A 27,493-nucleotide genomic window follows, 5' to 3' on the forward strand; every position below is an offset into this window, starting at 1 on the left:
GAGTCTTAAGGCGGTGCACCGCTAGGTAAAGATACATCATGGTGGAACAAGGATGTCAAATTAGCTATTAAGGTTAAAAAAGAGTGTTATAGAAATCTAAGTAAGAGTCGTGATAATGAGAATTTGGAGAAGTATATGATAGCAAAGAAGGAAGCTAAAAAAGTATTTCGAAACGCGAGGGATAAGGTATATAAGGAGGTTTATGACAAGTTGGATACCAAAGACGGCGAGAAGGATATTTATAGGCTTGAAAAGATGAGAGATAGAAAATTGAGGGATATGGGTATGGTTAGATGTATCAAAGATGAAACACAAAGGGTTTTAGTCAAAGATGAGGAGATTAAGGGGAGATGGAAAATTTATTTTGATAAACTATTTAATGGAAGTCATGCTCAGGATCTTGGAGACTTCTCCATTCCTTTTCATGAGATGAATCATGACTTCATGCGCAAGATTCAAAAGAAAGAAATTGCAGAGGCTTTAAAGAAAATGAAATCAAGAAGGGCAGTTGGCCCAGATGGTATACCTATCGAGGCTTGAAAATGCTTGGGTGAGAAATGTTTAAAATGGCTAAAAAAATCTTTTTAACAAGATTTGACGGACAAATAAGATGCCTAATTAGTGGAGGAAGAGTACTTTGGTGCCTCTATATAAGAATAAGGGTGATATACAAGATTGCACAAACTATCGTGGTATAAAACTCATAAGTCATACTATGAAACTTTGAGAGAGGGTGATTGAGTATAGGTTGAGGAAGGTTATCATGATATCGGAGAATCAATTTGGTTTTATGCCTGAAAGATCAACTATGAAAACTATACATCTTCTTAGTTAACTTATTGAGATATATAGAAAGAGGAACAAAGATTTGCATATGGTTTTTATTGATTTGGAGAAGGCATACAATAGAGTGCCTACGGATGTTCTCTGGTGGACAATGATGAAGAAAGGTGTTTCTCTCAAGTACATTAGTATAATTAAAGATATGTACGAAAGAGTAGTAACCAATGTCCGCACTTGTGGAAGGGTGACAACAAATTTTCCTATAACGGTTGGGTTATATCAAGGATCTGCATTAAGCCCTTTCCTATTTGCTATAGTGATGGATGAACTTACGAGATCAATTTAAGAAAATGTGTCGTGGTGTATGTTGTTTGCTGATGATATTGTTTTGATTGATGAGTCTAGAGCTGGGGTTAATGTTAAGTTAGAATTATAGAGACAGACATTGGAAGCAAGAGGTTTTAAGTTGAGTAAGAGTAAGACAAAATATATAGAATGTCGGTTTAGTAGGCAACGAAGTAGTGATGGGAGTGCAGTGAAGCTTGATGAGCAAGAAATACCGGTGGATGACTGTTTCAAATATTTAGGATCTATTATTCAAAAATATAGAGAAATTGATGGAGATGTAAATCATAAGATAAAGGTTGGGTGGATGAAATGGAAAAGTGCAACTGGAGTGTTGTGCGATCGTAGAATGTCATTGCGGTTGAAGGAAAAGTTTTATAGGACGATAATTAGGCCCACTTTACTATATGGTACGGAATGTTGGGCTGCCAAGAGACATCATATTCAAAAAAATGAGTGTAGCTGAGATGCGTATGCTTAGATGGATGTTGTGAAATACAATAAAAGATAAGATTCGAAACGAGGAGATACGTAAGAAGGTAGGCGTTGCATCCATTGAAAATAAGATGAGAGAGAATCATTTACGGTGGTTTGGACATATTTGGCGAAGGCCTAATGATGCTCCAGTTAGAAGGATGAAGAAATTGGAAAATATATTAGTTAAAAGAGGTCGGGGTAGGCCTGAGAAGACTTGGATGGAGATGATAGGAAGAGATATGAACGCTTTGAACCTCACCGAGGACATGGCATTGGATAGAAATGATTGGAGGAGAAGGATTCACGTGAAAGACCCAGAATGATTTTCTTTTTTGGTTCATATCGGCGACCCCAATTGTTTTGGGATGAAGGCATAGTTGTTGTTATTGTTTGTAAAATAACTAAAATATCATTGAAAGAATGATATTTAAAAAATACATAATTGCTTTTTTGGGCATTATAGGTCTTTTGAACTTCGAGGAAACTCAAAAGTCAAACACCTTTTTCACAAAAATAACTTTATGAAGCTATTAAAGTTACTTTTTTACTTCAAAAAGTAACCTTTTATTTTTAAAAATATAATTATTTTAAGGGTATTTTAATCATTTTTATAAGATTGAATATATCAAATGTTAAACACAACTAATTTAATGTTAGATTAACCCATATATGTATAGAAAGTGGTTTGGTGGTCATATGTGTTTGACCAAAATGGACGCACGCTGAGTGTGCGTATGTGTGATGAATGCTCAATGCGCTGTAATGTCAAAAGGACCTTTAGTGGCGCTTTTGAAGCACTACTAAAGGTCTCAGCAAAAAATTGACCTTTAGCACCACTTCAAAAGCACAACTAAAGGCCCTTTACACACATACATTATGTTGTATGTATAGGGACTTTAGTGGCATTTTTGAAGCACCGCTAAAGATCTTGGTAAAATTTTGATATTTAGCGGCGCTAGTGTTTTTTAACGCTACAGTGCACTAAGCATCTTTCACGCATGCTCAATGGATGCTTATCGCACACCCATTTCAATCAGGCACATATGTGGCTAGGCATCTACCACTCACTATATATATATATATATATATATATATATATATATATATATATATATATATAATTTTTTTTTTTGCTACCTTAGTGGGTAAGAAAATTTTCGTACATTATAGACCATTGATTTTTCAACCCTCGTACAATCTGACACATACGACGTGAAAAAAACTGAAAAAAATGAAAATGTAATGTTTCTTTCACTAGGGGGGTCCTTTCCCACGAGGGTAGCAAACATCCCCATATATATATATATATATATATATATATATATATATATATATATATATATATATATATATATATATATATATATATATATATATATATAAAGTGGGAGAGAGAGAGAGAGTATCTTCTAAACATTTTATCTCTTAGACGCATCCAAGATGTCTTAAATGGACAAAATTTTGAGTATTAACTTGGAACTTGTAAATGCATTTTTTATAACTAGCTTGGCATAATACATGTATGACATTAGGCATTTTTCACGTTTAAATGTGTTTTGAAAGTGATTTAAAAAAATTGGTTCATATTGTATAAAAAACTAAATAAAATAAAAATCAGATTGCTTGTTAAATTATTTTGATCCAAAACATCGTTTTGATTTTTTTAGGGATGTCAATGGATCGGATTATTTTAGGATGCGGATATAGTTTTGATTTTTTGCTGCGGAATTTGATAGATATTCAGATTCGATGGATATCGGAATCTGTTTACATGTAAGAAACCGGATTTGGTATGAGAATTTCACCATCCAAATCTGTGTCGGAATTGGGTTAACCAACATCTGATCCGAATCTGAACCATTTACATCCCTAGTCGCGCATGGCATCAAAACAGTAGCAGATTGGGCTGGGTTGGATATGGTTATGTACTTTATGCATTCGCTGTAACCAATCATATAAAACATATATTATTTGTTTTTCCTAAAAATGTATAGTATCACGTAAAGAACATATAAATGATCCCTGTTACATTCTTAGCATATTGATCCTGTCTTCAAAAACTTGAATTATAATTATATGACATTTCCTTGGACTCTTTTTCTCGATTCGACCAGCAATTTGAAACTAAACTGTATTATTTTAGATGGGCAAATAAGCCAAGGATCAGGATGGATAGCTAAGTCAGATCAGCGCCAAGTATATGCCAGAATCTTGCATTTGGCATTTGATTTTGGGAAATCACTCATCACTATGTTACGTTGGTGAGCTTCTATTATTTGATATGAAGAGTTGGTCAAGATTTATATTGGCTTGAAGGAATTCCGGATTTGATCCAAGATCCTTTGGTTAAGACAGAACTATGCATAACCTAATAACCACAACCCAAGTTATATAAGTCCATAGCCAGCAGAAAGCTAAATCATGCTTACAACCACAAAATATATGCATCAGTTGATCTACATATAACTTAGGATAATGCCATAATATTACAGAGGGCAACAAGAGTAAAGAGAGAAATTTAAGAAGCCAGAGCACTTGTGTTGTAGACAAGGAGAGCTCCTCCCAGGAGAAGGGCACCAAGGGTTATGGCCCAGATCAACAGCCCTGTGGTTCCTGCAACCCATGTCCAAAACCAAAATCAAGTTAGAGAGAGAGAAAGAGAGAGAGAGAGAGAGAGAGAGAGAGAGAGAGAGAGAGAGAGAGAGATGGTGGCGCCTTTTTATGGCAAACATAATCATTTCAAATGGCATCAAAGTATGATTTCCCAAGGACTATAGCATCCTTAATGATGAAAACATTGCTAATTTCCACGGGTATGTTAGATATTGTAAACGTATCAGGAAGTGAGGAACATCTTTCACAGTAAGCAAGAATAGCAGGCTGCTGTTTTTCTTAAGTAATTAAAATATCAGAATTCTCACCTCCGACGTATACATCGCCACTAGGAGACCATTCATCTGGTGTGAAGATAGGACTGCAATACATTTCAGTAAAATTTAAGCATAATCAGAAACACACTTATGCACACAAGTACATATCTATATGCTTATGTGCATGCATAATTACATATATAGATAATTTGATACATCATACATGCACAAAAAACATATAAAATCTCTAGCATTTACACACTCGAGATCTGCAGTTATAATATGAAACAACAACATGCCTGTATCCGTCGACGTTGGCACCGTATTTGTCGACAAATTGGTACACTCCCTTTCCCTGTATATTAAAAAAGTCTCAGTATATCATTGTTAATTGAAAGTTTCACATACATGTAAATGGAAGTGACCGTTTAGAAAAAAATGTTTACCTTTGGTTTTCTTCCTGATGCATCCAGTCCATCCCTCAAATTCATGCTCCCACTAATTCCTGCATAAATTCAGACAGCAAATTAATGCACACACATGCAGTATGGGGATTTATATTCATGTACGCACTTATATAATTGCAAAAGCACACATGTTTGGAGCTTGACTGCCTTGTCTGTCTATGCATGTGTCTGCATGGATCTTATTTGTGTCTTTTATCTAGAGATGTCAATGAATCCCATATCTGACCGAATTTGATTCTGTGTAGTTGCATTTGTTTAGCCAAAACCATATCCTAATATAATCATATGCAGATATGGTTTTGATTTTTCGCTACCCAATCTGAGAAATATCCAAATTTGATGGATATCCGAATCTGTTTACATGTAAAAAAGTAGATCTGGTATGAGCTTTTCACCATCTGAATTCGAATATGTTTTAGCCAACATCTGATTAATCGAGTATGGTATTGGCCACAACTCATCCGAATCTGAACCGTTTGCATCCCTTATCTACATACGTGCATAAAGTTGTGTATGTATGCTTGAATTTACATTTTGATCTCTTTATGCTTTAAACTCTCTCTCGCTCTCTCTCCACCAATTATGTGCAAAACTTCACATATACACGTCTTTATATATGGATGTTATAACATACATGTGATGTATATACATGCAATTGTATCTATGACTAGTTGAACTATAATGGCCCATGTATATGCTTAGATCCACCACTATGCATGTGTCTAATTCTATTTTATATACTTGTTTACATTTATATAAATCATAACTGTATGAATTCACTCGCTTATGCCTATATAATATATGAATGTACATATCTACATGATGGTATTTTTTCATGAGAACCCTATATGTTTTATGCGTGTATGGATGCATTAATGAATGTAATTCTGAAAAAAAAAATATGAAGGATGATGTGAAAACGTGACAAACCGTATGGTGTGGCAGTCTTGATCTTCTTGCCACCACTGGCTTCAACCCTGAAGGAAGAGGGTGCCCTAGCAAGAGAGGGCAGCCCTCTGATGGAGGACCTCTGTGAGAGAGGTGAATGCTTGAGGGTCAGTGAGGGGAGAAGGGAGGAGGCCATTTTCCTGTCTGCTATGCTCTCTCTCTCTCTAACTTTCTCTCTCTTTTCACTCTCAAAGTGTGTAGTAGAGTTGAGAGAGCAAGTTATATCAACAGGGAAGAAGAAGATGTGATGAGATTTCATGTGAAGATGAAGTGGGTAGCACTGTGCCACTTGGCACCAAGTGTGTGGTTAGGTTGAAGATAAGGTGGTGCTATATTATCCTCTCCGACCAATAGAATTAAAGGAAAAAGAAAAATGCATACAAAGTTGTGATATGGGAAAGCCTAAGTTTATAACCAATTTGACAAACGTTTTGATAGGCAACTTCATGGTGAAGAAAATATCGCGAGATTTTAAATGTTTTTATCAAGAAAATATTGGCAGAAATAAATAAATTACAAATGTGTGAAATATAAGAAAAATAAAAAATGCTAAAATTATGTAAAGTATTAAATTGTCAATATTTTCCCCAAATTTTGCCAATAAAAAATGTTAAAATATTGCTATAAAATTATCACGGTTTCGTTTATTTAAACATTTGTCTTGATATGGTGAAGATATTGCTATAAATTTTGAGTTGTTAGTGCGGCCTAAAAATATCCTTTTTTTTATGATATCTTGAAAATATCACGGATATTGGTCATTACGATTATTACACTAAACCATGTTGGCTGAACCCAGAGTGTTCACCTCTAACTGGTCCGAACTAGTTGTTTGATTGACACATATTCAAGTGCAACTAAGACCCAAGTAGGGTTGCACACAGGTCGGATATGGGTCAGGTCAGAGTTCACTGACACTGGATCCAAATTCAATGAGTGTGTCTGGTTTCAGATCCAGATCCACTCAGAACACATGGTATAATTTTGGATCCAGGTATGATCTGACGTGCACTGGTACTAGACTCGTGGAAACCAGGTCAAGTGTATTGATTTTCATGTTAAATAGATAAAACAGGTCGGATCAGACTCGGTTCCAACCCGATTCTGAACCCATTTGTTTATCCGATTCAGACATGGATCTAACTAAACCCAACATCACTTATTCTGAATCTGACCCATTCACAAAAAAAGACATTAGAAATACCTTCACTCAAGTCTGTTTGAGAGCCTTGGATTGAAGATGTGTTGCAGTTTTACCTAATGCTCTCATGCCCACCCATGTGTTGGAATCAAACTCTTCAAGAGTTTATCCCTATAAAATCAATTTCATAGATCACATCTGTACGGTCAGCATTTAAAAATAAAATTTAAAAAAACCAAAAAAAATAATAATTTAGCACGTGGTTTAACACCAAATGAATTTAGCATCGACCCATTACTCATAAACAAATGCATCAAAAGTACACCTACAGTGCTTACAAACTGACTGCATACATATATTAAATTAAAGTACACTTATCAGTAATTTATAGAAAGCCTCCTAACATGTTGGCAATTACGTGTAGCTGCCTGCTTTTATATTTTTGTTTCAAATACAATCTTTAAACCGTTCGGCTGACCTTTTGAATAAAGTGATTAAAATGACCTCGTTTGTTAATTTAATTTTATTTTTTTTGAACGGCAAGCTAGGGTTAGGCAGACCCCTACCAGTTATTCAACGTACAATTGGGTTTTGAACCTGCAACGTCCCACCAAAGGAGACGTGCACTGACAGCTCTCACCAATCATGCGAAGCACACGTGGGTAGCCTCGTTTGTTAATTTGCTTTACAAGAAACCAAAACATAATATAAGATGAGCTTTTCTATAATCATCTTAAATGTCTTTTGTTCCTCAGTCGGGGTATTTAAAATGCATTCTGATAAAGTGGGGTGGTTTTCTGTAAATAAAAGATAAGTCAGCTGGTTTTCTGTAAATTAACTCAAACATAGTATTCACAAAACCATGATCAAGAACAGAGCAAATTGCCCTTCAGATGTGATTAAGTGAAAAGTAAGAATTGATTGGTTTTGTTTGCCAGAGCAATGAGACATAATCACCCTTAAGTAAGATTAATAAACTGATTATCATTAGCGAAATGTCAATGAGATAATATTCATCATTTTTTTATCAATCTTAAGAAAAAAAATCAGATAAAGTTTAGTTTCGCTCTCCCTCTGGGAAGACGAGCAAATAAAATTCCCTCTAGAAATATTCAAGGATCAATTGATCAGATATTATCAAGATTTGAACCTAGACCGCCTGCCTAGCTGCCTAGACTCCATCCCACTACACCAAACCCCTTTGAGGATAATTGTCTTTGAATGGTAGACCTTTTTTATTCGTCTGGGTTTATTCTTGTCTTTGTTGCTTCCACTTGGGGGCATAAACGGTTCAGATTCGGATCAGATGTAGCGACAAATTGAATATTGGCTAAACAAATTTGAATTCAGATTTGGATTTGATTGGTGAAAAGCTGATACCAGATTCGCTTTTCTGCGTGCGCACGGATTTGTATATATGTCAAATTTGACATTTGTCAAATTTGATAACGAAAATTCAAAACCATATCTACATCCAATTATATTTGGATACAGTTTTGGTTTACCAAATGCAACTAAATGAAATCAAATTCGGACGGATATAAGATAAAATTTGATTCATTGACATCTCTACTTCCACTTGCTTCACATTTGCATGCAATCTTGATTTCAAGTTGTTTTCTCAAGGCTTCTTAAATGTTTCCCCCTTTCTCGCTTCACATATTTTTTAAATTGCTCGCATCCAACTTTTCTTTCACCTGTTGCTTTTTGTATTCATTTTATATTATGTTAATTATGAAAGAATTCTAAAGAAATGCAGAGCAAAAAAAACTACACGAAAACAAAGCATAACACATGAGTTCAAGAACAAAATGAATGAATCATTTCATTACAACTCTTTCTCTTTTATAGTTTTTACAAAGGAGATTAACCATTACACTCTTAACAAACAATTAAATGAGAACCATACAATAATAACCAATTATGTTATTACAGCTGGAATAGATAACTCTAAAAAGTCTTCAGAAGGCTCTCGAGTTCACTAGAAGATCTCTCAAGCTTAACACTCTCCCTCAAACTGGTGCATGCAAGTCTTGTATGCCCAGTTTGGATTTTAGAAACAGAAACTGTTCTATGCCTATAGCTTTAGTAAACATGTTTGCTATCTGATTCTTTGTTGAAATGTGAAATGTTTGAATCACTCTTGATTTAATGAGATCACGAACAAGATGGCAATCAATTTCTATGTGCTTCATGAACTCATGGAAAACTGGATTTGTAGAGATGTATAAAGCAGCTTGATTATCACAATATAACTCTACTGGAGAGAGGTGATGAATCTGTAACTCCTTCAGCAGAGATTTCAACCAAACTATTTCACAAGTTGTATTCACCATTACACGATACTCAGCTTCAGCTGTAGATCTTGAGACTATTTGTTGTTTCTTTGTTTTTTAGGATACTAGATTTTGACCAATGAACACACAATAACCTATCACTGATCTCCTAGTTTCTCGACATACAGCCCAATCAGCATCACAAAACGCTTTAATGTGTAGTATATTTTCTGCATATAGCATGATGCCTTGCCCTGGATTTTGTTTCAAATATCTACACACTTTCATTGCAGCTTCAAGATGACATGTGTGTGGATCCTGCATGAACCGACTAAGAACATTGATGGCAAACAGTATATCAGGTCGAGTTATGGTCAGGTAGATTAGCCGCCCAACAAGACGTCTATAGATAGTTGGATCTTTAAGTGGTGTGCCACCTGTACTTGATAAAAATAATCCCTGCTCCATTGGAACGTCAGTTGGTTTAGCATTCAAGTATCCGGCCTCCTCAAGAATATCCAAAGAATATTTTCTTTGGGATAGAAAAATCTCATGCCTTGACCTGGCTAGTTCTACATCGAGAAAATATTTCAGAGTTCCTAGGTCCTTCATATGGAACGTGTTATTGAGATAGATTTTAAACTTATCAATATATTGCTCATTGTTTTCTGCAATGATCAGATCATTCACATATACTAGAACTGTGATGACAACTTGATTTTTGTGTAGGATAAAGAAAGAATGATCTGATCTTGATTGTGTAAATCCATAGGAGATCAAGGCCTGTGAAAATTTAGAAAACCAGTTTTGTGGAGCCTGCTTAAGACCATATAAAGACTTGTTCAATCGACATACTCTTGTCTCCCCCTCACTTTCATATCCAGGTGGAAGTGTCATGTATACCTCCTCATGAAGATCATCATGCAAGAATGTGTTATACACATCCATTTGCTGAAGTATCCAATTGAACTTTGTGGCGATGGTTAGTAAGCATCTAACAGTAACCATCTTGACAATGGGAGCAAATGTCTCATGATAGTCGAGACCTTCCACTTGAGCATAACTCTTCGCCACTAACCTCGCTTTATGCCTTTCAATGGAGCCATCTGATCTATACTTGATGTGATAAACCCATTTGCATCCAATGGGTGTAGCTCCATGAGGCAATGCAGTGAGAGTCCAGGTATTGTTAGCTTCCAATGCTTTGATTTTTGCTGACATAGCATGTTGCCAACAAGAAAATTGCACTGCTTGACTGAAGGAGGTGGGTTCTGGTTCTTGAGAAATGGCTAAAAGAAATTATTTATGGGAGGTAGAAAAATTATTGAAAGAGACAAAGTTAGTTAATGGATACCTTGTTGCAAACGAAGTCTTTAATGATGATTGCAAAGGTGATTGTTGAATGCAAGATATTCCATAGTAGAAATCTCGAAGAAAAATAGATTGTTTCTTTTGTCTAACTGATCGCCGAAGAGGTTGAGGTTCAACTTCAGATGGCTGATGTTGTGAGGGGTTAGTCGATTGAATTTGTAATGGTTTAGATGGTTGAGTTGAGGGAATTGGTTGATCAGGCCAGGTTTGAAATGGAAAAACAAAATTTGGATCATTTTGAAGTTGAACTGTATGATCTAATGGAGTAGAGAAGACTTGTTTCCTGTATTCTGTGAAATGTAGATGTTTTCAAGTACATGATCTGTAACGAGCAAATGAATAATAGTTGTAGAGTTTTGATTTTGAAAGTTTTGAAAGCGAAACAAATTTTCATGAAATGTCATGTCTACTAGAGAAAAATTTATGATTTTCCAAATCATATACCAAATAAGCTTTTTGACCAAAGGAGTAGCCTAAGAATATACATCGGCGTGCTCGTTGATCAAACTTAGATTTTGGTGTTAAGTTTGCAGCATAGCAGAGGCAACCAAAAACACGCAGATGTGAATGGGAGGGCTTCTTATTTAGTAACACTTCATAAGGTGTTTTGCCATGAAGAACAGGGGTAGGAGTGTGATTGATTAGGTATGTTGCAGTAAGAATGCATTCTTCCCAGAATTTTAAGGGCAAGGTTACTTGAAATCGTAAAGCTCTAGCCACATTCAAGATGTGTCTATGCTTTCTTTCCACAACACTGTTTTGCTGTGGTGTGTGGGCACAACTATGTTCATGCTGCACACTTCTTTGTGAGAAAAAATCAATCATATCAGCAGAAAAGAATTCAGCTCCATTGTCAGAGCGAATTCTTATGACTGATACATTAAATTGATTTTGAGCTATTGAAAAAAAATTCTACAACAAATGTTTAGTTTCATGTTTATGCCTCATTAGATAACACCAGTAGCTCGAGAGTAGTCATCGACTATGCTCAGAAAGTAATGAGCTCCTGTGAGAGAAGCATGTGAATAGGCTCCCTAAATGTCACAGTGAATTAGCTCAAATATCCGTTTAGTAGTGATTGAAGTTTAAGGAAACAAAAGTCTTGTTTGCTTAGAAATGGAACAGATATCACAAGCACAATTTGACAGTTCAATACATGAATCATATACTGAAAACATCTTATTTCTAGAATTTGAAGGATGACCAAGTCTCCAATGCCAGATGTCAATTTCAAAACTGAACATATCCATTGTTGTAGATGTAGTAGATAAGAGGGAATTTCTAAAGTAGTATAGCCCATTCTTCAAGTCACCCACTCCAATCGTCATCTTGGATATCTGGTCCTGTATAGTGCATCCATTAGAGTTAAACAACACAACAGAATTGGAAGATTTTATTAGTCGACTGACATACAAGAGATTAAACTTGAATTCAGGTATAAAAAAGACATGTTTGAGTGTCAATGAAGAAGAAATATTGACATCTCCCTGATGAGTGGCATAAACCATTTTTTATCAGGTAAACGAATTGGAAAAGGCACTTTCAATTTTTTTAGTTCAGAAAAGAATGACAGAGATGAAGCCATGTGATCACTACCTCCGTTGTCTATGATCCATGCATTATTGTTAAACATAGACATACTTGCAAAATGAACCTGAGAAGAAGACAAATTGTCTTTAAGAAGAAGTATGAGCTGACTGTATTCCTCCATTGTCAATGTAGGAGCCATTTCCTTATTGGTTTCATTTGAATGTGCAACAAAATTCACTTTAGCAGAATCATTTTGATGACTTTCTTCATAATTTGAAGAAGCACTTGCATGTGTTCTCTCCTGTTTGTATCTGTGTTCCTTGTAATTTTGTGGATAACCATGCAGTTTATAGCACCTGTCACGAGTGTTACCATTGCCTTGACAGTAAGTACATACTAGTTGTTGTCTTTTTGCATTTTTACTTTGAGTATTTGACTTATAGGATCTAATTTATGTATTGATTGCAGCAAGGCTTGAATGAGGAGCAGTAGATAAGAGACGAGCCTCCCCATGTTTCTCCTCTTGAAGAATCAGAGCACACCTTTGTGATTGACTGCAAATGATCAATTAGAAGAATCTGTCCTTTAATAGTGTTGTAAGATTCGTTTAGACCCATAAGAAATTGGATAACATGTTCTTCTTGTTGTTTTTCAGCCATTTTCCTCATTGCTCCATAGGTACAGGTGGGCAATGAATCATATGATGCCAATTCATCCCAGTAAAATTTCAGTTTGGTGAAATATGCAGCAACTGATGAAGAATCTTGAACATGTCTAGAAATTGCAGTTTTGATCTGAAATTTCCTAGGTGTTGTGCTTTGAGTGAATCGATCACTTAAGTCAATCCAGACTTCACGAGCAGTAGATGCATAGATTACACTATAAGCTAGATCACAGGACAAAGAGTTTATGAAAGAGATCCATCAATAAACAACAATTTATTCTTTGTAGCCAACGCCATGAGCATAGATCGACTCCAGGTGACATAATTGTCACCTCTAAGTTGTTGAGAAACAAGAATTGCTCCAGGATTATCCGAATGATGTAAGAAGTATGAATTTACAAATTCTGCATTTAGACTTGCAGATGAATCTGATCTTATTGAAGCAGAAGCTGAAGATTCATGCCTAGTTGAAGCCATAGAGCTAACCAAGACCTGATACCATGAAAGAATTCTAAAGAAATGCAAAGCAAAAGAAATTACACGAAATAGAGCATAACACGTGAGTTCAAGAGCAAAGTGAATGAATCATTTCATTACAGCTCTTTCTCTTTTATAATTTTTACAGAGGAGATTAACCATTACACTCTTAACAAACAATTAAATGAGAACAATACAATAATAACCAATTTTGTTATTACAGTTGGAATAGAGAACTCTGAAGCTTAACAAATTACATACCCAAATGTTTTTTTCTTTTTTGTACAAAATTTTGATAAATATTATTATATTTGCCAGTATGGTTGGCTCATTGATCACATTTTACATTCTAGTTTTTTTTGTTAATTTTTTTTTTTTTTTATGATAGAGGAACCCTCACCCAAGCGAGGGAAAACCCGGGTGAGCCCCCACAACCACCCTGCCTTACATAACCCACCTCTGAAAGCTACAGATACACCAAGCCAACACCTTCACACCCCCCCCCCCCCCCCCCACTGGCGAACCTGCACTTGCAGTGATCCGTTTTCATTCTAGTTATATCCCTTTTACCACGGTTTCTCTAGTAGGACTACGGTCTAATCCAATATATCAGTGCCCAAACGAAGGTTACCCAAGTTCATGAACTCCAACACGTGGGCCCCACTGATGACACTAATAGCATTATTCTCTTAGGGTACATTTGGCCATCATGTGAAGCATGACAAAAGTTTCTATGAATTCCTACCTCAGCCAGAGACCATTCAGACAAGACCAGAACTGGACCCACCGTGGGCTCAGTGGGTACAATGTGCTTACAAGGTCAGGTTGAATGGCATCTATAGCCACTGGTACTGGGCATAGTGCAGGTGGTTCAGATTGGTGACTGTAGTTACGAAGTAGTGTAACAGCAATGTAATTCACAGTAAGATGAGGCAGTTGCAGTAAAAGCCTATGTTTTTTTACACATATTTCTAACAGCATAGTAGCATCTAATAATTAGGGCCTATGAAAATTAATGAAAAAATATAAAGAACTAGCTAGCAGTTCAGTTTAGTATGGTAATTAAAGAATGCCTTATATATATATATATATATATATATATATATATATATATATATATATATATATATATATATATATATATATATATATATATATATATAAAGAGTAGAGCATATGTGCTTGAACATTAGGTGCTTGCAATATGTGCTTGATGGGTTTTTCAGGTTTTTTTTGTTTTATTTTTAAATTTTAAAGGTACATATGTGATCTATGTACTTGATTTTATAGGGATCAGCTATTAAAGTGTTCTATTCTGACACGGGTGGATTTTTAAAAGGTTAAAAAAAATCAACAATCCAAAATCTTTGTAAATTTTTTTAGGCTCCAAATATTATTTTTTGTATCGAAAACACATGATCCAAGTGTGGATTCCTCTTAAGAAAGAAACTTAGTTCTCTATAATGAGTTTTCCACATTTATCCTGGTTTTTAGGGATAAGAATTTTACTCCCCTTAGGCAATGGAAGCTTTTAATATTGTCAAAGGTCGTTTTGAAAGCTCCAAAGAAACTCTAGACAATGAAAAGCATGTTTTTCTCTAATGCAACCAAATCTTCTTATTGTTAGAAAATACACTGTTGGCGTTAAATAAAATCTACTCCTTTTTTTAAAAATGTGCTTTATAAAACCTAAATATATTATGTCTATTTTAGTGAAAAAGAAAAAAAATAAATCGTTTAACTAGGATCCCACCTTTTGGCTAATAATTTCAAAAGAGTCCCATGTCTTCTGAAAAGACATTTTAGGACTCAACTTTTCATTGAAACTATCAAATAGATGCCTTAATTGAAGTAAGGTCAATTGTGGGCTAAGTATAATAACATAACTAAAGTCTAAAACTGCGCATGAACTTCCAAAGTTGGACATGGGTCATGTAATTACGTATGACTCCGATCCAGATCCACTTATTCAAGGATAGATTCAGCTCTGATCCGACCATGGGTCCACTAACTGAAAAACCCGAGAAATTCTTCCTCTTGCAGTCCCACCAATTTAGGGATGGCAATGGGGCGGGGCGGGAGATAAGGTCTCCACCCCCACCCCGCCTCAAGATTTTATCCTCCACCCCCTCCTCCATCCCCGGTGGGGATGGATTTTATCCTTCACCCCCACCTTCATCCCCATTTCATGTCCTCCATCCCCGGTTCAAACGGGATGAGGCAGGTCGGGGAAAAGTGGTCGGGGCAGGGATGAGGCGGGGCGGGGAAAAGTGCACGTCCATCCCTGCCTCCACCCCCGGATGGGGATGGATTTTAACCTTCGTCCCCGCCTCCATCCCCGTTTTATACCCTTCATCCCGAGTCCAAACGGGGCGGGGCCCCGCTTTCCCCCGGTCCACTGCCATCCCTACCCACCATCACCTTTTGCGGTTGACTGCAGTATAAGGAGTGAAGGTCAATTTGGTCATTTCATTTGAAGAAAGAACACCAATCTTTTTTCTAGACCAAAAAATCCTCAAATAAGAAAGTTATTAGGGCAAATCTGTAGTTTTGGACAGATAAGAGGGCGAATAAAATTCGTTATAACTTATGTCGAACATAAGGATATTTTCGTAATTTTCTCGACTATAAAAATATTTTATTTTGTAAGTACCTATGAAACAACACGGATATTGAGATAGATAATAGCTCAAACCCGACCCGATATTATTAGGGTCTGTTTTTGATAGGGTTGCAAATGGATCGGTATGTGCCAAATTATCTCAACTGAAAATGCGCTCAAATTAGTTCTGAATCCTATTCCGGTTCCCAAAGATATGGGTAATCCTAGATTCGGGAAAAAGGCTGAAACCAAGCTTTTAGATAGGGATGCAAACGTGATGAAGATCCAACCTGTATTATCGGATCTAGATGGTATATGTGCGAATTAATGCTCACAATACAATGCAGTTAGATCTGATCGGATCTAAGCCAGAAATTTTTTGACTTATTACTCGAAGAAACCACATCTGGGATCCAAGACCTGATCGCGCTGGCTCAGCCAGCCGTACCTACTATCATCTTACGAGTCTAAATCCGAATCAGTATCCAAGATAAAATGCTAATAATCCAAATAAGCAAATGCAATTCAGTTCATAAGGCACCATCTTAGTATTTTTCTCAATGGGAGACGTGTCCAAAATAGTGTGTCGAAATTGGACTGAATATCCGACCAAACTCGTTTGCCCGTACCCGGAAAATCAAATTCGGTTCGGGTCTGAAACGCAACACGGATCCGACTCATTGACAGCCTACGATAGAGGTTCTAATTTTGGCGGGGGAGGGAAACACCCTATGCAAATTGCGTTTTCATGTTTACGAAATTACGATTATGTCCTCGTTCTCTCCCGGGAGGCGCAGTGGGATGGGGGCGAGGTGAGAACCCCTAGAAAGTGACAGGGGAGGATCAGGTGCAACGTGATTGTACGCTTTTAGCGTGCTGCTGCACCTGATCACCCTCCAGTCTATCAGATGTGCCCAACAGCAGATGGCGGGTGTCAGGTGCAGCAGCACACCAAAAGTGTGCAATCACATCTCACCTGATCTTCCCTCCTATCCAGGTAACCGTCTCGTTCCCCGCTCGTCAGGGGAATCACTCTCGTCCTTCTTCAGGAGTCGCCCTCTGTCCGTTCTTCAGAAGGCTTCGTCCTTCATTTGGCGTTATATAGACGAGAATCGTGTGTTTTTTTTTTCCTTGTTTCAGAATCCTTTTTCTCTCGTAATCATCGGCGATAGATCATGAGCTCAGATGCAGATTTCCCGCCGAAGGCCCCGACTCTGAGAATCTCGCGAATTGATTCTTGGCTCTGCTGAAAAATCGCGTGTTTTGAGCTACAAATCGTATCAGGAGGAGAGAAATCGCCGTGCTTCTAGTAGTTCGGAATTTTCGCTTGTGAGAATGCCGACTTGAAGCTTCACTCTCCTAAAAATCGCCGAGTTTTGAGCTGTAAATCGTGTCAGGATGAGAGAAATCGCCGTTCTTCTAGTAGTTCGGAGTTTTCGCTTCTGAGAATGCCGACTTGAAGCTTCACTCCTAAAAATTGCCGAGTTTTGAGCCGTAAATCGTGGTCGGAGAGCAAGAAACGTCGTTTCTCTGAATGGCTCAGTGTATTAGCTTCTTGAGCCCCTAGACGGTTGGAGACGGTTCTGAACTGAAAAATCGACGGATTATGTGATTTCTGTGCGTTTTTTAACTCTCTTTCTGCAAAGTTCGACTGTATTTTCGTTTTTTTGTTGAATCATATCAAGGAGCGATTGATCGAAGTCGAAGATACTTGAACGGCTGAAGTTTCTTGCCGTGAGATCGGCGATTTTTTGCATTAAGGTTGTTTCCTCCGTCTAAAGTGAAGTCTCGGGCGAGTTGCTTTACAGAAAGAGCTGTTTCTGGACAATGTGGGTCGAAATCAGAGTAAATATCGTTAGCTGAAGTAGAAGAACTGTTTCCCTGCTCTTCTTCGGTTTTCTGGATTCTGGATGATCGTTTTTCTTCAGAGATGGTGGAGTAGCGAGCCTCTCTGCTGGAAAAGGAGGTTTCTCTCCAATCGAAGTTTTACGGTTTCAGTTTTCTCGTGCTCACGGTCCAGTAAAAGCTCGAATCTGTCCACTGAAAACATAGGAGTAAGGTGAAATTAAAGTTTAATCGCGAAACAGAGTGGAATGCAAACTAGAAGGCAGAGGGCGATTTTTTCCTCGGTCGATTTCCGGTACCAAAAATCGTGGGTGAAAAGTAGAAGAAACGTTTCTTGAAGGTTCTTGATCAGACTTCAGGTAACTCTGTGACGACCATTCTCTTTCAATTTCTTAGTTTTTCCAGAGTTCTCTCTTTTTTTCCCCAACCTTTTATTCTTCTTACTTTGAGAGGTTTCGTTGAATTTTCTTGGCAATTATTGGATTAAAAATATTTTCTGACAAAAAAAGCAGAAAAAAGGGACTTGGTTTTGACACTTTTGAGTCGCACAAAGTGGACCAAGAAAGTAGTGAAAAAGACTTTTTTTTTTTTGGGTGTGTGCCGTGTGTGTGTGTGTGTGTGTGGGTGGGGAGGGGGGGGTGGGTTGGGAAGGGGGGCGGGCGGGGGGCGTAAAAAAGCAATTGTTGGATATTAATTAGTAAATATTGAATGACCTCTATTAAAGGTGGATGGTTCTCTTGTAATAAATGCTCTCTTTTACCTTTTTCCTAAAATTAATGTTATGTTAAAACTGGAATAATGAATGAACGTATTTCACTTTTCCTAATGAGGTCGGCATTTTTTGAGTGTTACAGAGCTGAAACAAAGAGTTTTAGTAGGAAATTAAAGTTGGAATCCGTCAAAGATGGTGATTTTTACCGTGGTTTCGCACATTTAGTAGTGTAATAAAATAGATGGAATTGGTGGACTTCCTACAATGGAATGAATGTCTGAAAAGGACAAAGTTTGTGGCGGTTAGTCCTTTTAATGAAAGCTGAAGAAGTGGAGAGGCAAGTTAAAAGTATGCAATCTTCTTTTATATCTCGAATCTCTTGATAATAGGGAAAGTTGATCAGCCAGATAGGAGATTCACGTTATGAAGTAGGGATAAGGAGATTGAAGTTCTGAATCTCCGGATGTTGATCTCGTTTCTTTGTTTCCTTCTCTCTTTTTTTCCGTGGATGATGGTAAAGAAATTTGGCATGGAAGTTTTTACCATTTGTAGCTTGAAAATCATGGACTAATAATTTTTTGTTTTTTGTTAATGCAGGATTGCCCTTTGATGGCTGGTGGAAGATGGTTTCTAGTAGATCTTTTCTGCTAAATTTGAGCTTTTAGCAGTTGGTCTGGATTTTTTTGTACTCTTGTGATGCCTGACAGTAGACTCGAAAATTTCAACAGACCATGAGCTTTTTACTCTTCCTGGTTTAGTCATTTCTTAGAGCAAGAAACAGCTATATAAAGCATAGCTGCATGATGGAAAATAGCCGGGTTTTGTGGTACTTTTCCTGACCCAGTGGTTCCTTTTCCTTTTGTAGCGAAGCTGGGGGATAGCTTTGTATGGGGTTCAAATTCCTGGGATTCTTCGTTAAAGATAGTGCATTGCTACAGGCCCAGCTGTCACATCTGGCTTGATCCTGTTGTTGTATATGTAAATGCAATTGATGAAGTTTCTGATCTTGAATCTGACTTTGAGCGAGAAGATTACTCTTTTTATGCAGACGACTGTAAACAACTTCAGTACCTTGAATTACTGGAAATGCAGAGAAGATGCTATTTCTACCTCGTGAACATGGGTTTGTTGCTCCCTTTGAATTATCCTGAAAGTTACGAAGCCTGAAGTATTGCACCAATCTGACAATTTCAAGAAGCTTGGTTCTTGCCAAATGGATCTCTGGTGTTGATCTCTTGTTCCATTATTCCCGGATTAGCTTAAAACAGAGGTTCTCTTGGAAGTTCATCTGCTATCCTTTGGAACAAGTGCAGCTGAAATCCCAAAAGCCTCCTGGGTGCAACTTCAGCATCCACCATGAATATGATGCTCCTGGTTTTTGTATGTTTCCCTTACCTCTCTGCTGTGGCGCAACTTCCGTCACAGAACATTCTCTCGCTCCTCCAATTCAAGAAGGAAATAAAGAGTGACCCATCCGGTTCTATCCTTAACTCATGGAACGAGGAGTCGATTGATTTCAATGGATGTCCTTCTTCCTGGTATGGCATTATCTGTAGTGGAAACAGCGTTGCTGGTATTGTGCTTAACAATTTGAACCTCTCTGCAAACTCTGATTTAGGTGTATTTGCAAACCTTACAATGCTGATAACTTTGTCACTCTCAAGCAATTCGATCACTGGGGAACTCTCTCCAAGCATTGGAAGCCTTCGTAAACTTCAGTACCTGGATGTCTCAAACAACCTCTTCTCAGGACCCTTGCCTTTAGGGATTGGACATCTAAGTAGCCTGAAGAACCTCTCTTTATCTGGCAATGGTTTATCTGGATCAATTCCTGACTCAATTAGTGGGTTAGCATCCATCCAATCTATAGATTTGAGTCATAACTCTTTGTCTGGTGCACTGCCTGTGGGTTTGACTAAGTTGATTCAGTTGGTCTCCCTAAATCTCTCATGTAATAACTTTACTGATAATATCCCTGCTGGCTTGATTGGCCTTCAGAATCTAAAAATGGTTGACCTGCATCAGAATCAGCTCAGCAGTGTAATCAACGAGGGATTTTTTCTCCTGTCAAGTGTTACACATGTTGACCTAAGCAACAATTTGCTAAGTTCAAGCTTCCAGAAAGGGTTTCTGTCTGGTTTATCAGCTTCACTTCAGTATCTGAACCTCAGTAGCAATAAGATTACGGGCTCACTGATAAAGCCAGGTGATTTGCCACTTATGGGGGAACTAATGGTTTTGGATCTCAGTGACAATCAGCTTTTAGGGGAGCTTCCAGCATTTCAGTTTGCATATGCTCTTGAAATTCTGCGACTCCGCAACAATAGGTTCTCTGGAGTTGTACCAAGTGGGCTTCTAAGAGGTGATTCTTTGGTGCTGACCGAACTAGACCTAAGTGGCAACAATCTGTCAGGTACTTACGTCATTCTTTTTATCTAGAATTTTGTTGTTGTGGTGGAAAGATTTTTTTTTCTATTATTTCCTTTAGTGGATAATTTTGAAGGTTTTTTCTTTTTATAATTTCTTTTTAATGGATAATGTTCAAAGGGTTTTTTATCCTCTTTTTGCTTCTTTTTTTGGTTGTGAAGTGTGGGATCTAAAATCTTGGTCGAGATGTTGCCCATCCAATCGCCACATCTGACCTGTGTTCCTGATCTTTTTAAGGGGTAAATATGCCAGTTGATATTAAATTTTCAGGTTGACAAAATGCCTAATATTCGTCACCTTGAGCTACGAACTTCACCATGTATTGTATTCACTAAGACAACAGATTGCTAAACTTGGGAACTAAAATTATCACTACCTTTTGTTTCACATTGGTTTGGCGTATTGCCTAAGGGATTCTTCTACACTTTTACAGTGTTGTGGTGTATTAACCAAGGAACTCTTCTACATTTTACCAAGAAATATGTTAGAGCCATCTGTCTAGAGAGGAAACCAGTGTTCTATCTCATCTAAAAATTTTCTGCCATTTCACTGTCTTTGCTGGACAATTTTGATCTTTGCAGTGTATGAACATGGCATGACACGGACCCGGGCCGTTTGAGACATTCCCATGGAAGGAAAGTGTCTTTCATGAGAAAGAGCATGAATTTCTAAACACTCTTGCCAACTCAGCTTTCCCGTGAAAGTCTTTTCATATGGAGGAAGGTGAGAAGGGAATCAGGATTTTCACATGAAAAGAGGAAGGTGGTCAGAAGAACTGGGCCCCACTTGTGCCAGCATGGCACTTTCCTACCATAATGCTTTGATGTTTGTTTTACTTGTAGTGGAAAAGGAAGCCAGCCCAGCAATTTCCTGTGAAAACTATGAAACAAATAGGTCTTAAGCAAGGTTGTAAGTATCGTATTGTAACCCATAGCGGTCGGCCCCAAAGTAAGATATGTGTCATATCGTATCGTAGCATATCATAAAAAATCATAAATTTTACTAAAAATTTCTTTAAAAACAAAAAAAAATCATATAATACAAGAACACAGTTTACTTATATAATAAGATTAACTAAACATAGATATGTTCTTAAACATTAAACAACCATGCATTTGGTTGTACAGCCACACATCTATTCACCACAAATACAATTGGTTAAGACAAAATAATGATAAATTCAAAAGCTAAAAGGTTTTCATAATTCATTACAAAAGTTAAAATTACATTTTTAGTTATAGAATGCCATGCTAAGAGAAAAGGCATACAAGATAGAGTTCAAAAACATATAATAAAAGTCATCTTCAGTGTCAAACTTCATCTCAATGATTTTTTTTGTTTATTGCATCATTCAGTGGCGTGAGATGATAATGGGTCTTCTAAATTAAGAACCACCTTTGGCAATTTCTCTCTGGCAAATATTGCACGTACTTATGCTTTTCTTTTATCATCTTCTATAAGATTAGTAAGAAGCTCAACATGAATATCAGTAGGAATGCGATGTGTACATAATTTCAAAGTGATGTTGCTATGCTTCACAACATGACATTTAAATCTATACAATCCTCTATGCATTACAAAACCACAAAAGTTATACTTCACTGTTTTTTTTTAACACATATCCAAGTCAATTGGTATATAATATTTAATGCAGGATCCTTTGAAAGGTATCTTCCAAGACCTTCACCTTCCATCGGCTTCCTAGAGCATGAATTACTAAATCTAATCACTATAAAGATGTAAAATAATGTTCAATAACACAGTTAAGAAAAAAATTTGAGTTCTAAGGACACAAAAAATAGGATTAAGGGTAAAAAAAACTAAAAGTAAAGTAATATCTTTTAAAAACATAAAAAAAGGAGTTTACCCTCCTTCAACTTCAATCATACACAAATAAAACAAAGAATAAATATTTTTTACCTTAATCCACTTCTTTGAGTGAAAAATTGATGAAAATGCACTATTGAGCAAACCATAAAATCCCTCTCCTTTGCGCATAAATCGGCTCCCAAATCGCACTCACGACTGCTACCCCTCTAATGGCCTCTACACAAATGAGGAAGACAACCCTCAAGATGTATTTAAAACTCAAAAAGAAAAAATTATGATTCAGCCTTTTTTAAAATGCGTTGAAGGTGTATCGTACTATACGATATGATATGGAGTTGTATCGTACAATACATATAATACACACTCGTATCGTAATATGAGTGTGTTGTATCATTATTTCCCATAATAACGATACGCACGGTATGATAGAGACAACCTTGGTCCTAAGAGGGCTTTCATCTTTAGATGCAATTCACTTTGCAATGTTGAGGGGGATTGGTATCACCCAGTGTCACTGATATCGCTGATATTTTAAAAATATTACAATATTATCGGACTTTTCAGCTAGGTTGATAATATTGGCAAAATGTCACGATATTTTCAAAATATCGTGATATTTTTTAAAAAAATCTCATTTTTATATATTTAATGTTCACTTTTTTTATTTTTTGGTTTTTTTATTTAAAAAACTTGTTTCTTTATATGTTTTGCAAGAAAGATAATAGAAAACCTATTGTTTTCCTATGCTTATTATTATTATCTATGTTTTTTCAATTTTTAAAGCTTTCAAGGTTTTTTTCGAGAAAATTCACTTTTTGAAAATATCTTTGAGAAAAAACTTTGCTGAGAAATTACCTTGAACTATACAGGTGACTGGCATCACCAGGCCCATGTTACAGATATGCACTTCACTCTTGAAAATCTTGCATCAGGAAGGTCTTGTTTACCTCTAAATTTTATTACCTTCACTTGAAAATCTTGCATTCGTTAGGTCCTGTTTACCTGTATCCATTTGTAGATTTTAATCCCTTCTCCCTCCCAATCCTTAGAACTTCAATAGATATTAAAGTGGAGATGTTTTCAGCATCAAACATCAGTGAACAAGAATTTTCTTCAAAATATCTGATTCTTTTCTATTCCTAGAACCATATGGTTCATCCTTTCTAATATGTCAGAAATATCACTTGGTATTTCCGTCCAGGTCTATTAGTAACTTCTACCAAAAATTGCACCTTCAGATAGATTCTTGGTCACTCACATTCAGTTTATTCCTTTTGTTTCTTAGTTCGTGTTTTCTGTTTTATTGTGACCATTTACTGTTGGATGTTAATTATGAAGGTACTTGTATAATTACTTGTCTTTTCATGATGGCTCTTTATATATTATTTCTTGCCAGTTTTAATTGTTAGTTTTATTAACTGTGTTTGTGTGCTCTTATTGTTTTAGGTCCGATCAGCATAATTACCTCAACCACACTGCAGGTTATTAACCTGTCATCAAATTCCATTTCTGGTGAGCTTCCACTGCTCACAGGAATCTGCACCATGCTCGATCTGTCAAGTAACCAATTCACTGGAAATTTGTCTGTTTTTGCAAAATGGGGAAACAACCTTGAATTCGTTGACGTTAGTGAGAATCAGCTGATTGGACCTTTCCCTGAGTCAACTTCTCAATTTTTGCGGCTGAATTATCTAAATGTTTCACACAATGTGCTGAGTGGCTCACTTCCATCTGTTCTTACTCAGTATCCTAAGCTCAGTATCTTGGACGTTAGCAACAACCAGTTTGATGGTCCTCTTCTTTATGACTTGCTAGCTTCACCCACATTACAAGAGCTTCATCTTCACAACAATTTGTTCACTGGAGACATTCCTTTCACATCTTCATCGATGAACAACACTCATCTTCAATTTCTTGACCTTTCTATGAATCATCTTAGTGGTACTCTTCCCTCTGAAATTGGTGTCTTAACCAACCTGAAAACGCTTGACATAGCTAGTAACAATTTCTCTGGGAACTTGCCAGCTACTATTACCAAGCTTGTTTCACTTGTTTCTCTTGATATGTCCTCTAATCAATTTACTGGCCCTTTGCCACAATCCTTTCCAGAAACAGTCCAGAGTTTCAATGTTTCTTACAATGATTTCACAGGCCTGATTCCCGCAAACCTCAAGAAGTTTCCTGATTCCTCTTTCCACCCTGGCAACGAAAATCTGAAGTTTCCTTACTCCCCAACTGGGCCTAATTCTGGCCCTGGTAGAAAAAGCCACCACAAACCAGTCAATGCTATTACAAAAGTTCTGGTAATAATAGCATGTGTGATTGCATTTACCACTGTAATCCTTCTGGCCGTTTTCATATATTACAAAAGGAATTCAAGAACAAAACGGAGTGCAGAAAACAGCAAGGCTGTTCCAAGTTCAGGTGTAGCAGGTTCCGCTGATTTGGTTGTATCTGATGATAAGCTCGTTGCTTCTAGAAGCAGAAAGGATTCACCTCCTCCTGGCATTGTGATTCCTGATGAGAAAACATCTGGCAGTGGTGGTGGTGGTGATATTGTAGGTTTTTATTCACCTTCAAAGAACAGTCGGCTCTCTTCGTCACCGGGTTCAGGTGGTTCATCCACACCAGAACACTTGGGGAAGTTGAAAGTGCATTCCCCAGATAGGCTTGCCGGCGAGCTGCACCTTTTGGATGATTCATTGACCTTTACACCAGAAGAATTGTCAAGGGCACCGGCAGAAGTGTTGGGAAGGAGCAGCCTTGGAACATCTTATAGAGCCACTCTGGACAATGGGGTGTTCTTGACTGTCAAGTGGTTGAGAGAAGGGATTGCAAAACCGAGGAAGGAGTTTGCCAAAGAGGCAAAGAAGTTCAGTAATATCAGGCACCCCAATGTTGTGTGCTTGAGAGGGTATTATTGGGGCCCAAGCCAGCATGAGAAGCTTATTCTTTCTGACTATATAGTTCCTGGGTGTCTTGCAAGCTTTCTCTATGGTGAGATCATCTTAGAACTCTCTTCCTTTTGGCCAATCTTTTTGTTGTTTTCTTATTTAAGTGCTTTTAACAATTCATACCATGGCTGTCTGACCACCAACCACTGACAGATGGTAGATTTGATTGTTTTATAAATCTACCTAATCATTGTCCGCAGGTAATGATGGCTCGAGCACCTATTGAATTGAACAACTGACCAGGATGTTTCTAGTTGTGCACCTAAAGTGTCTTCTTGCAGTCTAGTAAATAATTTTATACATGAACAGTTGCTTCAAGTTCTGCTATCCCTGAAGATAATGGTCTAAGCTGTGTTGTTATGGTGGTGCCTGTTAATACAGCCCTTGTTTGGTCACACTATACATCTGGACTGCCTAAACCCGGGATGGATGAGTCATAACAGTTCTGACCAGTGAAACCATGAGGATACTATATGTGGCTACTAGAATTTTATTGTTTGTTCTTGATGCCCAAGATTCTAATGTTTTTCTTCTTTTCCATGTTACTGCAGACCGGCCAACCCGAAAAGGTCCGCCATTAACTTGGAATCAACGGCTCAAGATTGCAGTGGATATAGCTCGAGGCTTGAATTATCTACATTTTGACCGTGCGCTCCCGCACGGCAACCTTAAATCAACCAACATCTTGCTAGAAGGACCAGAGCTGAATGCACGGGTAGCTGATTATTGTCTTCACCGTTTAATGACTCAGTCTGGCACATCTGAACTAATAGTGGATGCCGGAGTTCTTGGCTACCGTGCTCCAGAATTGGCAGCTGCAAAGAAGCTGGTGCCTTCGTTTAAGTCTGATGTTTACTCCTTTGGAGTGGTGCTTTTGGAGCTTCTGACTGGAAGATGTGCAGGAGATGTGATGACCGGCGAGCAGGGTGGGTTGGATCTCACTGAGTGGGTGATGACAAGAGCAGCTAACAAATGCGATTCAGAGTGTTTTGATGCTGCAATTGCAACAGAAAATGAGAGTTCAGCTGCTGGGAAAGGCATGCAAGAGATGCTGGGAATAGCATTGAGATGTATCCGGCCAGCGTCTGAAAGACCAGGGATTAAATCTGTTTATGAGGATCTTTCCTCCATATGAGGTGAATTTATATATGAACATTTAAGGTTGCCAATTTGGTTTTGAATTCAATCTCTGTAACTTTCAGTTTTGTTTGAGTAATATAAAATGCAAATGTCGTTGGGAAGTTTTCCTGTGAACTGATTTCTATGTACTCTTTTTAAGTATTGCCTTGGTCTTCTCCGAGCACATTGTTGTCTCTCCAGAGTCCTGTTGTTCAATAGGATGATCATGGTTTTTGACTTGGACCTCCCCTGGTGGAAGTTGATTACAAGTGCAATGCAGAAGGAGATCAGCTATTTTCCTTCAAACTAATCCGGTAAGTCAGTAACAGATCATTTTACTTCAGACAAATTCCTGCATGCATGATGTATCATGACTATGATCACGTGACAACATGAGCTCAGAAATCAAGTCTGTCATGTCACGCTGGAGCATCAAATGAATACATGTACTTTTTTTTAGGTCAATGAAAAAACTCCTTGTCACTTGTAAGTTTTATGAAATAGATTTTAAAAGATATTTTTGATAAAAATGTTTTGTGAAAGCCAGACACCAAATAATAAAAATTGGCTCACATTAAGGTAAGATTCGTATCGAACTCAGGAAACAGGAAAAGAAACTTTGTATTTTACATAATAACAAGTTTTATTGCCTTTA

The 27,493-nt window shown here is 37.3% G+C and overlaps 2 protein-coding genes across 2 annotated transcripts; one reads left to right on the forward strand and one right to left on the reverse strand.

Moving 5' to 3' along the window:
- Positions 1–3,979: 3,979 nt before the first annotated feature.
- LOC149834394 (photosystem II 10 kDa polypeptide, chloroplastic-like) lies at positions 3,980–6,115 on the reverse strand. Its single transcript, XM_090011385.1, has 5 exons — positions 5,873–6,115; positions 4,922–4,980; positions 4,775–4,830; positions 4,527–4,579; positions 3,980–4,218 (listed from the first exon to the last, which is right to left on the reverse strand). Exons 1-5 carry the CDS (start codon positions 6,024–6,026, stop codon positions 4,124–4,126), a joined length of 417 nt encoding a protein of 138 aa, XP_089867511.1. The 5' UTR covers positions 6,027–6,115; the 3' UTR covers positions 3,980–4,123.
- Positions 6,116–19,864: 13,749 nt separating this feature from the next.
- On the forward strand, positions 19,865–26,854 carry LOC149834395 (LRR receptor-like serine/threonine-protein kinase GHR1). The gene is made up of 3 exons (XM_090011386.1): positions 19,865–20,934; positions 24,195–25,762; positions 26,271–26,854. The coding sequence occupies exons 1-3, from the start codon at positions 19,865–19,867 to the stop codon at positions 26,852–26,854; spliced, it is 3,222 nt and encodes a 1,073-aa protein (XP_089867512.1).
- The last annotated feature ends 639 nt before the right edge of the window (positions 26,855–27,493 follow it).

This window comes from Nuphar pumila, chromosome 6 (assembly GCF_984573655.1).
Source record: "Nuphar pumila chromosome 6, dmNupPumi1.hap1.1, whole genome shotgun sequence".
Classification (NCBI taxonomy): Eukaryota; Viridiplantae; Streptophyta; class Magnoliopsida; order Nymphaeales; family Nymphaeaceae; genus Nuphar; species Nuphar pumila.